This window comes from Stigmatopora nigra, chromosome 15, assembly GCF_051989575.1.
Source record: "Stigmatopora nigra isolate UIUO_SnigA chromosome 15, RoL_Snig_1.1, whole genome shotgun sequence".
Taxonomy (NCBI): Eukaryota; Metazoa; Chordata; class Actinopteri; order Syngnathiformes; family Syngnathidae; genus Stigmatopora; species Stigmatopora nigra.
Window position 1 is genome coordinate 6,326,135 of NC_135522.1, and position 12,993 is coordinate 6,339,127.

Here is a 12,993-nt window from a genome sequence, read left to right on the forward strand (position 1 = left end):
CGTCATCACGTACCTTAACTGCAAAGACAATGTTAAATATAAATTGCACTTAATTCTTCTTCTGGTTTCTGCACTAGTAAAACCAGAACAAAATCATAACAAATACATCAGAACTATTGTTGTTTTGGTATAGATTATAGATTTTGGTGTATATATATAGTTTTATATATTAATTTTAGCACAGTCAAGTGAAATGAAAGAAATAGAACCCAAAAATGGAGTGCTTTAAGTCATTTAATTTAAAATGGTTGTATCTCAGTGTCTAAAAGAAGGCTTATATTACAAAAATATTTCCTGATGTCAGAATATGTCAGTAATAATTTGAAACCATACAACTTTCCAATGTTTCCCCTCGAAATGTGGATGACTTTTTTTTCTTTGCAACAAAATCCACAGGAAGAAATTCAACCGTTTAACAATTAACTCATTCACTGCCATTGACAGTGGATGTCCAATTAGTTTTGAATGGGAGGGACTGTAATAGCTGTCCGTCAATGGCAGCCAATGAGATAATTGTTAAAAAAAACACTAAAGCCATTAAAACAGTAGGAATGTTGATGACAAGTGTTACAGTGTCCAAAACAATTCATTTTTAATGCAAACCCTGGTTCGTCTAACACAGGGGTGTCCAAACTGTGGCTCGTGGACTACCTGTGGCCCACTGCCCAGTTTTAAACTACCCTTAAACTAGTTATGAAAATATCATCAAATACAGCCCACAAAAGCTTAACGTCACCCTGTATTCCTTTGCAATGTCAGTATTTAGTTTTGACAAAAATAATCCAATCTGATAATCTTGGGTTGGAAATTTCTGGACTTTTCTGCATTTTTTTTTACTGCTGTCAAAGTTTTAAACTTTCATATTGCAATTAATCTCATGCAGTCTGCGACAGTGAACTGCCAATTACTACATTTGTAGTTTTGAACTGATTCACTGCCATTGACAGTCTATGGCCATTAATAACTACCACTGCCTTCATATTTTCTAAAAATAATAATATTTTTTTTTAAAAACTTGACCTTTTTTTCCCTGTTTAACGAACAAAAGTAGAAGGATCTCAAACCATAATTTTTGAAAGCGCCCCTTGGAGGAAAAATGAGTTTGGACACCCCTGGTTTACGACCAGCTCATCTCGTCGGCCAACGTCATCCGAGTTCTTCCCTTCCCCATTCCCTCCCCCGTCCCCTCCCCCGTCTCCGGCAGCGCGGCGGCTACCTTTGCACGAAGACGGTCTGAAATTCGTTGAGCACCAGCTCCACGATCTGGCTCTGGAAAACCATGTGGACGGTCATATTGGCCGACTCGCATTGCGGACGCAGTAGCGTGGGTCCAAAGACGATGGCCAAGCTCTGGACCGACATCCGGTTGCCGTCTTTGTGATCAACGACCCTGTGTGTGGAAAAAAAATGGCAAATTAGGAGCAGGCGGGGATGGACGGCAGCGGACGGCGGAACGTGCCTGCGCAGGTGTCGGAAAAGGAGCTCCATGGTGTCGTGGTTGGGGAGAGGTAGCGAGCGCACCAGCTCTTTGATGTAGGACACGCGATCGCCGTAATCGAGGACTTCTGCATGGATTGGAAAATGAAAAGCGTTTTCACTCTTGTGGTTGTGGATAAGAAGCGGTTTTGGAATTAGCGTTTGATCAAAATGCCGTTTCAGATGTTTTTAAGGAGCGACAACAACAGATTTTTAAAAAAGTTTTAAAAACAACACTACGCTTTTAACAGCAAGTGATCAAGGACGGCAAATTTCCAATCCCGTCCGTCGGGGAGGTTCAGACTAACGGATGGCGGCGATGAACTTGTCGAAGAAGCTGAAGGGAAAGAGCGGCTCGGGAAGTTCCCGCAGGAAGAGTTTGAGGGCGCCCGTCAGCACGTGGACGTCCTCCCAACGGCCGTCCTCCAGGTCTAGATGCTCCTCTGTAAACACACGAGATGATGTTATCTCAACATAAGGCTGTACTATTATGTAATTGGTCATTTCAAATTTAATTTACTCAGAATTATGTATTAAGTATGGCTTACATTCGTAATCATGTGAGTTAATAAAACTCAATTCTTGATAATATTACTTAAGAGCACTGAAGCTTATTGTCTATTTAACATATTTAGCATTACATATATTTTACAGTGGTTGCAACTACTTCTGCTGTTCTAGACTCCTGCTAAGATAAAAAAAACATGCATAAATATATATATATGTTTATTTCTGGGCTGGTGCGACTTATAGTCCAGAGAACACGAATGTTACAATCCACCTCCAATTGTGTATTTTAAAAAAAAACATGAAAAAATTGGTTACTACCATGGTCAGCTTTGTGTCGTAGCCTCTGGATGACGGCCAAGTTCCCACTCACGCGGTAGATGCCGTCCACATCCAGACCTTGACACACACACACACACAGATAGAAAACAAATACAGTAAAACACACATAAGAGAAAGATCGACTTAGGAAAAAAAAACACAAATACATATTGGTACTGATTTTTTCTCCATTTTCTAAACAAAATGTGAACTTTTTTAAAATGTAAAACAGTAAAGGGAAGTGTATTACCTCTCCTCTCCACAGCTTTGATGCACTTCTCCACAAATTTGGGGATAGTGCTGTTTTCCCTATGACAGAGCGTGTCAAGATGGCAACCGAACACGTTGTCTAAAAAAGAGATAGACGCCAAGAACATGTCAGCTCGTCCGTCAGGCACACCCGTGCATCCTTCCTTTCATTTCGACGGCACTCGCCTCGTATGTATCCTTTTTCCTTGACGCTTTGCAGCGTGGGTCGCCTCTGGAGGAAGCGCCGGAGTTTGGTGCGGACGCGGGTCTGTTCCATGTCGGCGCCGGATGAACTTCTTTCGGAATCTTTGGCAGAAAAAGGGAGTAGAAAGTCATAAAAATGATGAGGCGGCTGGTCCGGGCTAGCAAAGACTCACCGGAGCGCTTCTTCTCTCGATCTTCTTTGTCAGAAGCGCCTTCATCATCGTCGTCCGACATATGTTCCTGATCCTGCAAGACACCCTTCCACGTTCAATGATGTTAGTTTATGAAGATGTTAGGGTTATGTCGACACATCGGATCATTTATGAAAAAAAATGATGACTTACATATTTATAGTTTATTATTATTATTTGTTTTATTGATAATGTATCTGTTTGTTTTTATTTGTGCACTTCTCTACTTATTTATGTCGTTTACTACTTATATATTGATTACTTATGGATTAATTATTTATTTGTATGTTTTTGTTGTTGTTATTTGTGTACTTCTTTAAATCTCATTATTCTTGTATTTTGACAATAAAAGAATTCAATTCAATTTAGTGTAATTAAATCTAGTTCAATTGAGTTCAGTTCAATTCAGTTCAATTCAGTTCAATTCAGTTCAATTCAGTTCAATTCAGTTCAACTTAGTTCAATTTAGTTCAATTTAGTTCAGTTCAATTCAATTCAGTTCAATTCAGTTCAATTCAGTTCAATTCAGTTCAATACAGTTCCATTCAGTTCAATTCAATTCAGTTCAAATCAGTTCAATTCAGTTGAGTTCAATTCAGTTCAATTCAGTTCAATTCAGTTCAAGTCAATTGAAGTCAGTTCAATTCAATTGAATTCAATACATATGAAAAAAAATTCTAAATCTAATGTTTTCTTAGCGCATCATTCATAAATAGAATCTAGTAATCGTTTAAGCCAATTTACTGTGGTTGTTAGTCAAGAAAATGTCCATTCAACCCCCCATTGACGACAACAGGCAAAATGAATTGGGCGCCTGGGGTCGTCAATGGCAGCCAAGAGTTAATCCCTCACCAGCTGTCTGACGGTGTCCTGAATGACTTTGAGCCAGTCGGCGATGATGCTCTCCGTGTCGTACTGCATCAGGTACTCGCAGCCTTGCCGAGTCTTCAGCTGCGCACAAGTACAAGAGCGTCAAGACGGCGAGGTGAGGCGTAACCGCGTCAAAGGCGACCACCAACCTCCAGCACGTTCTTCTTGGACGACTTGTCTTTGGGGGCCCAGCACACCGAGGCGCCCCTCAGCTCCACCGTATACTCGGGAACAATCTGCGATGCCTTGGATAGGAGAATACCAGCGTCATGTTAGACAGCGCTCGGGGGTTAAAGGCCAAAGGTCACTCACCATGTTGCCACTGGGAGCTGACTTGGGGTCCCTGTGAAAAGTGAGGATGCCCCCGTGCAGGACAGTCCACGATTGGCTCCAGTTCTTCCTGTGGGCAGTGTCCAATCCAGTCAAACAATATCCATTACCCACAATGGCAATTCATCATTGTTAGAACCATTCACAACTTCTAGCATAAACAGTTAACTATTTTTAATACATCATCTCATAATCATTTACTTGTGTAAAAATAGTGATTTTTTAAATTTTATTTTAACAGAGCTAAACATTTTTTTTACTTAATATAATATATTTACTTCAGTTGAAAAAAAAGGAGAAAAAAATCAATATAAACAGAAAACACAATTTAAATATGAACTGAATAAGTCAACTACTTTTGAAAATACACAATGGGAATAATTGTTTGAGGCAGCCCTAATGACCATATATATTGATATATATGTACATTATGAGAAAATCTGACCGTATCTTTTTGCCGTTATCAACCACTTTGGTCTTGTTGACAATTCCTGCCTTCTCCAGCAAGTGTCCCTTCGAAAACAAAACACGAAGTCACAACATGGCCCGATAACACAGTCGCCCAACCGACACCAGGGGGCACCCGCCACCAGACCGGATTATAGAGATCGAGAAAGTGAAAGGCATCGCTAAAGCCACCACACTCGGGACCTATCGGTACCTGCTGGGAGTCTGAGCTGCGATTGGACAGATTCCTCCTCAGTATCAACCTATCAGAGAACTTGACATACAACGACATCGACGTCAAAAATACCATATTTTTCGGACTATAAGCCACACCTGAGTATAAGTCGCACCATGGAAAAAAAAATGGGTCATACTGGAGTAGGAATCAAAAGTCAAAAAGAAACATATGTTAAAGTAACAATATTTAAATGGGGAAAAACAGGCAAATATTAACAGTTTTTAAGTATATACATAAGTATAGCCTAAATAAAAAAACAACATAACAGGCTGTTCAGAGTGAAAAAAACAAGGCGCACTTGAGTATTAGGCTCATGCAAACTATGTAAAAGGTATGACTTATTGTCCATTAAATACGGTAGGTCGGTGAATAAATAAGTTGTTAAATGACATTTGCATTTGAAAGTGCGGAACATTGAAAACAACCCCGGTTTGTTTAAGGACAGAGCGGAAAACACAGCACTCAACATGTCAACAGAGGAAAACATTCTGCATACTGGCAATACCGATTCGTTACATGACTGTCCTTACGTCTAGGTTACGTGCACTAGAATTTGTTTGTATAATAATAATCAATGCTAAGCAACTATCCACACAAATTTGAGGATGTCAATGTTTACGTCTGTATGTGCATTGACATGTAGTTGCACATACCTGAGGCCCATTGTGCGAGTCTCTCTTCAATTCGGCAAAGTCGACGGCGGTCCTGCAGTTTCGCGATGGAAAAGTCTGAAGAACATGAGTTTGTTTAGTCTCGGACACGGCTCGGACGTGGCAGACCGTGGCAAGGCCGGCACTCACGTCTTCGGCTACACTGTGTCGCCAAGCCAGGCGCTGTTCGGCCACGCCGTTGAGGATCCGACCGCTCTCTGGCAACTCTGCACGACTCCTGGAAATTTTAGCTTTTCGCTAAAAAGGTAAAAAGACAGCATAGTTGTTACTGCTATGTTGTTTGGAGGATTTTTGGGGTCTAACTTGCAACCACATAATGGAGATGCAGCAAATTGAACAATAGGACAGCCTGTGGGTTCTCATGATCTGAAGTTTAGAATTTAGAGGAATGTGAATTTAGATTTTTTTTCTGCTGGGGAAAAAATAAAACAAATAAAAACAAAGGAAAAATGATCTAAAAATGCTAAAATATACTCTAGAAATTGTGAAAATGTAACCATTTTAAGGCAATTTGAAGGGTGTGGTTTTTACGCGGGGCGGCTTATATGTGAGTAAATGCGGTCCTTACCAACATGAAGACGGAGTCATTGTCATCGCGTGTGCCTACGGGATAGTCTTCTGCTGGCAGTGGTGGCTATGGGTAGGATAAATACTTAGCTTAACAAACTGTTGACGCTGATAGACGTCCAATCCATTTGGACCCGGAGCGTTGGCGGCCTCCCGGGTCAAGTGGATCGGACGATGACTCACATTACGACACAATGAGAGCTCATACCGGGCCATCGTCCTGCGAGGCGGTGTCGGAGGATGAACTGAGGGTGGTGTGAGGCGCATTCCAGGAGGTGGCTCCAGAGTTGCGGTTGTAGTAGTACAGCCTCCCGGAAGCGGGGTCCGTCAGCTGCTCCCAAGTCTCCGCGCCGCCCTGGGTAGAAAATGTTCAAGGCTCATATACAACAAAACTTTATTTGCAAATTAAGCCGTTGGAAATATGTCTGCTTTACCTGGGAGATTTCTGGAGACATGGAGACCGGCGGGGATGGCGGAGGCGTCTGTGGCTGCGTCCAGGTGCTTTGTCGCGTCAGGGGGTGGAAGTAAAAAGTCTTGCCGCTCTCCCGGTCCGTGTGCGTCTGCCAATATTTGACGGGTTAATCTGCCGCTTTACTGTTGCTCGAAAGTCGAAGCCAAAAACTGACCTGCCATCCGGGCTGTGGACTGAGAGGGGAGGGGCTCGCCATTTGGGAGGAGCTGACCGAAGAGGAGGGGGTGTGGCCAGTGCTGGAGGGGGCACGGTCCAGGGGCTCGGGGAGGGCCTCAGACACCTGTGCGCATTGACCCAAGTAAGCATCAGTTTCAGGTGCATAATTGCATAAATCAATGTATTGAAACATTGAAAAAGGACCAACGCTATTTCTAGCAGCTGGCATGGGAGCTACAGGTAAAATGCAATATTAGGTACCTCTACCTGTATTCCGCTGATATTAATATATCCAGTGTAATGGTAAATGAAAAAAATTCACAGCAGAAAAAGGAAAAGAACCACAAAATTGGACGTCTACTGCTGTCAATCTTATATTACATTATTCCTTATATTCTTTTTTTTAAATAATCTAATATTTAACCTTATCTTATTTTAAATATTGTTAATAAAAAATAAAAAGTCAAAATAATAATAATTTTTGCTCAGTTTTAAGCTTCAGATGTTTACCTCTTTGGAGGGAGGAGCTGGGCTCAAGTGTCCAATCAGAGTGTCCAGCTGGAGATCCTGGATGGACTCGTAAATATGATTGGATGACGACTCCACTTCCTTTTCAGCTTTTTCCTTGTCCTCTTCATCATGGCTGTCCTGCTCGCTGTCCTCTGTGGCCTCGATGACTTCTTCCTCTTCTTCTTCTTCTTCTTCTTGGATTTCTTCCTCCTCACCATCATCCTCCTCACGGGACCGCGTCTCGGGTACGGTGGGCGTGTCCACTGGGATGGGCAGAACATGGGATCGGGTGTCTCTTTGTACCTCGGGAATGTTCTTGGCAGGAGGGGCCTCCGTCTCTTCGAGGACATCGGGATCAACCCGCCTCGGGGTCACGGAGAGGGGCGGTGGCAGATCCATGAACTCAAGCGGCACGCCAAAGGTGGACATGCGGTTTTCAGTTTTGCGGTAACCGGCGGCGGCATCCGGTTTGAGCCGGATGGTCACCTCGTCCCCGGCTTTGCCTCTGGAGATGGCCAGCTCCTCGACCGTCTTGGGAACGGGGACCGGCACGGGAAACGGGGTCGGCGCCGGGTTGGACGGCGTCTCCGTGGCGGGAGTGCGTGTAAAATCCAAAGGGGAGGGGACGTCGGGCGGTAACTCCTTGACGTACTTAGCCGGGACGTAAAAGGGTTTGGACAGGTGGTCTCGCCGCACCTGCCACCAGTGGGCGTTGGTCTTTGCCAGCAGGACGTAGCGCTCGTTGGGCTTGATGGACACGATGGTACCGTCGCGGCCTTCATACTCGTACTTGAACTCCACCAGCACCAGACCAAGACCTCCCACAAACACATCAATAGACGGAAATATAGTTAACAATAACTAGTCGGCTAGATAAAGTAGCCATCAACCTTATTTATGCATTCTTAAATTCTTCACTTTTTTAAAGCTTTAAATAAAAAACAAGGAAAATGATCTTAACTGTTTAATTGTTTTAATTCAATTGAAAAAGTATTTCTAATAATAAAACGGTTATTCTTTTCCATTTTTTTTAAATGTTTAATTTTCAAAGCTGAGAAACAAATAAAATTATTAAAAAATGTTCTTTTTTGAACAACTTAATAAAAGAAAATTCTTTTTTTTTTTTAATAATAGTATATATTGAATTGAAAATTGGGGAAAATGCAGCAAATTATAAATGTTCCCTGATTTTTAGCAAAGTAAAAATAAAGTGATTTATACATGAAGTCAAATTGCAATAATAATCTCCAGTTATCAAACTACGAGAACTGTTAATGTGAAATGTTTGCATTACTTTAATACACTGCTAAAAACTGCAAATATTCTCTTTTCCATCCACTTATTTTTAAATGTTATATCCCAAATTATTTTTGCTAAAAAAATAAATACCATAAAACAAAGAAAACAAAGAAAATATCATTGCTTTCCAAATAGATTGAAAATCTATTGCTGTCAATAGCAGTGAACGCGGCCTCACCTCTGCCCCCTGATGCGGACGCGGTCGCCATGGTGAAATCAGACTCCGCCCCTACGTTTTAACGGACAGGTGGGCACTCCACAGGTGAGGGGTGTCAGGTCAAGGAAGACCGTTCTCTTGCTGCCAAGACAAAAAGAAATAAGGAACATCACATGGCGCGTAGTGGCACGCACACAACATTTCTAGCAGCAGAATGTTGGCCGCCTCACATTCGTCTTTGTCAGGACACGTTCCACACAGAAACACAAAACACACACCAGTCACGTATTATTTATCGGGATCAACATACAGGCTAAAAAACTCTAAGAAAATTAAAAACACTTTTTAAATCATCAGACAACTATCAACTGAGACTACGGAAATCAGAATATTTGTTCGTTTTCAATATAAAATATAAACACAATTAATAATAATACAACAGAACATTAGCTCTTTATATTAAATGAGAATATAATTAGTGACTTTCATCTTTTTTTTAAATGTACAATAAGCAAATTTGGACAATTGACAGGTTTTTTTTACAAATCTAAGTCAAAATATATCAAAACAATTCCATCCACTAATCAAAATAGCTTCTTATTCATTTTTATCATCGATTAATCGAGTCATGGTGGTAGCACTAGCTGTACTAACGCAAAATTCCATCATTTCATCTTGAGTTTTTTTGCACAAAACATCCACCATTCAACCCAAAAAACAACGCACTTCTTCCCAGTCTGACATCAAACTCGCCATTTCAGTCTCCAAATAGAAAATCATATTCTTCTATGAGTGTACACACACACCAAACAATAGCAGGAGGTGCATCTCGGCCTTGTTTTGTTTACAGAGGGAAGTGTCTGCTTCCTGTCGGTTCTAAACCCCGCCTACTCGCCGCCACCCCTCAGTGACATCGCAAACACGCTCAAAGTCAATCTATGTCTTTTATATGTGACTTATTGCAGTAGCATGGAGGACTTTGGCTTCAAAGTTTGTTTTTTTGCCGCAGCCGGGTGACCACTTTGCATCATTGCAAAGCTAGCAAACACACACACACACAGGGAAATGTGAGTGTGTGTATGTGTGTGTGTATTTCCTGTCTTTGTCACATAACAATAGTAGACGACAGCAGTTTTGAACACAGACTGGCTGAGCATTTGGACTGTGTGACGCTGGGCATTAACTGGCAGCTATTGACGACGATAGACGTCCAATCGGTGGGATTGGCAGCGAATGAATGAACAAATGACAGCGATAAATTCCTCCTAGCTTCAAAAACACTTGCAGGTACTGAATGTATAGAATTGAAAAGTCTATAAGTTGTAGTAGTTAGAAAAAGAAGAAGATTGATGGAGATAGACGTCCATTCCAAACCTATTATTATATGTGGAATAATTGGATTTTTGACCTTCCCAAATTCTTTTCAAATTTCTTTCAAGTTATTCATCTGTTGTTATTTGTGCACTTCCCTACTTATTTATGTTGTGACTACTTATTTATTTATGATCCATTACTTATTTATTTGTCTGTTTGTTGTTATTTGTGCACGTCCTGGTGATAGCTTTAAATCTTATTATACTTATATAATGACAATAAAAGCATTTAATTCAATTCAATTTTGAAAGCCTTTTTATTCATTTAGTTTTGACATTTGATCATGTTTTTGTCATAACATGTATGTAAATTTGATTTCTTCATTTAAAACATTTTAGCCATTGTAATTATTTTAAAACTGGGAGAACTGGCTGTGAATGCTCATGATATAAAAAATATGTTTGACTAACAGGCTAGCATAAAGCTAAGACTACGAGCTAAGAGTACGAAAGATTTTAGAGGGAACAATTCCATTGGTTTTTCCCTTTTTGAGCAATAGACACCTAATCCATTTTGATTGGGTAAAGCTTGCAACATCAAAATAAATTGGGCATTCATCAGGTAACTACAAGTGAAATTCCCAGAAGATTAAAAGAGCCGCGTATGGCTCTGGAACCGCAATTTGTAGGTTCACATAATCCGGAATGACACCAAAGGAGTTCCTGGCACGTCACATAATGTTGACAACAAACACAAAGGTTAATGGTGACAATTAAACGGCTTTTTCGAGTCAGTGTCCGACACACCTGAGCACACCTGAGCACACCTCTGACACACTGTCTAAGTGTGTGTGTTTGTGTGTTTCAGGTGTGTCAGGACAGGAGGCTTTTTCTGGAATTTTTACCCCTCCCCTTTAGTGTGTTTGCCCGCCCCATTACCGCACCTTCGCCACAGGCTGGCCACACAAATAAACATGCACGGGAGACCCGGCCGGTATCAAGCGTGAAAGCAAAAGTCAGGTTTTAGAAGAGAAGACGTGCCAGTCGTCCCGCTGAGAGCGACCTTACGCTGACAACAGCCACGTCAGGTGACATCTTGGCGCTCCAATTGGCCGCCCGCCACGGGGCTCAGGTCGCCTGGCAACGGCGGCCGAGCGCCGACAACAAGCGAGGGAACGAAACGAGATACGTCAGCCATATTTTGAGCAACGCTTGAACTAGTGTGAGGAAAAGAAAACACCTGGAGATGTTCTATCAAACAATAACTTGTAAAGAAAGGCGTTGTCAAAAATCATCTTTGTTGAGCGGGCGGGCTGCAATTTGCTTCCATTATGTCTGCCAACTAGGAGGACATTATTAAATTGACAAATTGACAACCAATGCATGAGCAAATGAATCAATAATTATTTGGAAAGTTGAATCATTCAGAGACATTGTTGACCTAAAATTGGCCCAATTCCTCTTTTAGAACCTCTTAATAGCAAAGATATTCATTTATTTTCCATTTCTGTTTTTTACATTGAAAGCATGATACCTGTCATTTCTAACTTTTTTTCATTTGTATAAAAAGATAAAAAAGAGGAAAATATCATTATTTGTTTACTTAATAAAAAAGGAAAATATTATACATTTTCTTTTCTCACATTTTGCAGAAATCATTTTTTAATGGATTTAGTCCTTGAGCTTTCACCAAAAATGAAAAAGAGATTATTTACTTATGTTACACTTTTTGGTGATGTAAAAACAAGAAAATATAAATCTATACACACACATGTATGTGTATATTTATTAATTTTCTGTACAGTTTAGTCTTAAAAGGTTTGCAGGGTAATTGTATACATATATATCCTAAAATAAACCTTTTAAACTCATAAAACAAATTCCTGCCAAATCTCCATTACAATAAAATTAGGCATCCATCACTGCTAATGGCAGCAGATGTGTTAAGAGCCAATATTTATAGTCTATTGCTGTTATGAGGATACCACATATAATAACATGCTGTTACTATTCCAGTGCAAAAAAAATATTACTACTTACCAATTTTAAAACAAAACAATGGCAAATTGAAGTTTTGAACAACAATGTAATTGTGACGTCTTTGACCTTTTTGTTGGAAGAACATTGAATGAAAAGTATTCTTTTCAACAAAAAAGGCCAGCTAGACTAAAAGAAGAATATGTTACAGCAATCCATGTTTTGTTTTGGATTCACTTGATTGGATATTTGCTTAACCAATCAACGTATTGATCCTGATTGATTAATCAATCGCTCCACCCACAACAATTTTTAGTGTAGTTTAGTAACAAATTAGTACTTTTCCAACATTCTACTTGCGTGCACTTGCTTTAAAAGCAAGATCGGAATAAAAATAGAAGTAAAAAAAGTAGTCAACTTTGTGTCTGCTTTGACGTGCACACAAGCAAACACACCCAACCGCACATTCCAACCGCACGCACGCGCACATGAGCGAAAAAAGTACCCCAAAAAACAAATAAACAAAAAAGAAACACTACTCTATCTCTCTTTCTTTGCTAAATACCTTTCGATCGGACACGAAAAGTCAATAGGAAATATTAGTAGTACTCTTAGTACTCTTAGTGCAGTACACGCTCAAACACTCGAGCTCGACACACAAAAAAGCCACAACTTAAAAGTAGATCAAGTATTTACAGGAAGTATTTGGCGGTACCTTGAGTCCGAGTCCAAGCACCAAAGTCATGATGATGACGTACTCCCGTACCGGCCGAGTACTGGTTCTGTACTTGTGTACGTGTGCGTGTGAGCGTTAATGCGTGTGTCGCATGTGTGTATGGCTGTGAAAACCGTAAAAAAGTAGGCAACAGGTTCCGCTCTTTTGGCCACGCCCACCTCCGAGACCTGCTTGTCTTGGCTTGAAGTGTCCTGCCACTTCCTGATCCTCAGTCAACTCCCCTACATCGCTACCTGGCGGACACAAGTCGCTAGTGCATCATCATCAAATGGGTCTTGTCTCATCATGTCACCTCAGTAGCC

The 12,993-nt window shown here is 40.8% G+C and overlaps 1 protein-coding gene across 2 annotated transcripts; it reads right to left on the reverse strand.

The window, feature by feature from the left end:
* Window positions 1-216: 216 nt before the first annotated feature.
* Window positions 217-12,845, reverse strand: arhgap27l (Rho GTPase activating protein 27, like). Of its 2 annotated transcripts, none has more exons than XM_077734788.1 (21): window positions 12,671-12,845; window positions 8,687-8,806; window positions 7,210-8,027; window positions 6,698-6,823; window positions 6,506-6,631; window positions 6,280-6,426; window positions 6,073-6,138; window positions 5,634-5,741; window positions 5,487-5,561; window positions 4,810-4,869; window positions 4,594-4,661; window positions 4,131-4,218; window positions 3,968-4,063; window positions 3,801-3,899; window positions 2,931-3,003; window positions 2,740-2,859; window positions 2,555-2,653; window positions 2,305-2,382; window positions 1,785-1,919; window positions 1,460-1,565; window positions 217-1,390 (listed from the first exon to the last, which is right to left on the reverse strand). In XM_077734788.1, the coding sequence occupies exons 2-21, from the start codon at window positions 8,715-8,717 to the stop codon at window positions 1,213-1,215; spliced, it is 2,697 nt and encodes an 898-aa protein (XP_077590914.1). In that variant the 5' UTR covers window positions 8,718-8,806; window positions 12,671-12,845; the 3' UTR covers window positions 217-1,212. The 2 variants fall into 2 exon arrangements, with proteins under 2 accessions (XP_077590914.1, XP_077590913.1); XM_077734787.1 differs by having other exon boundaries at window positions 2,931-3,015.
* Window positions 12,846-12,993: the final 148 nt, after the last annotated feature.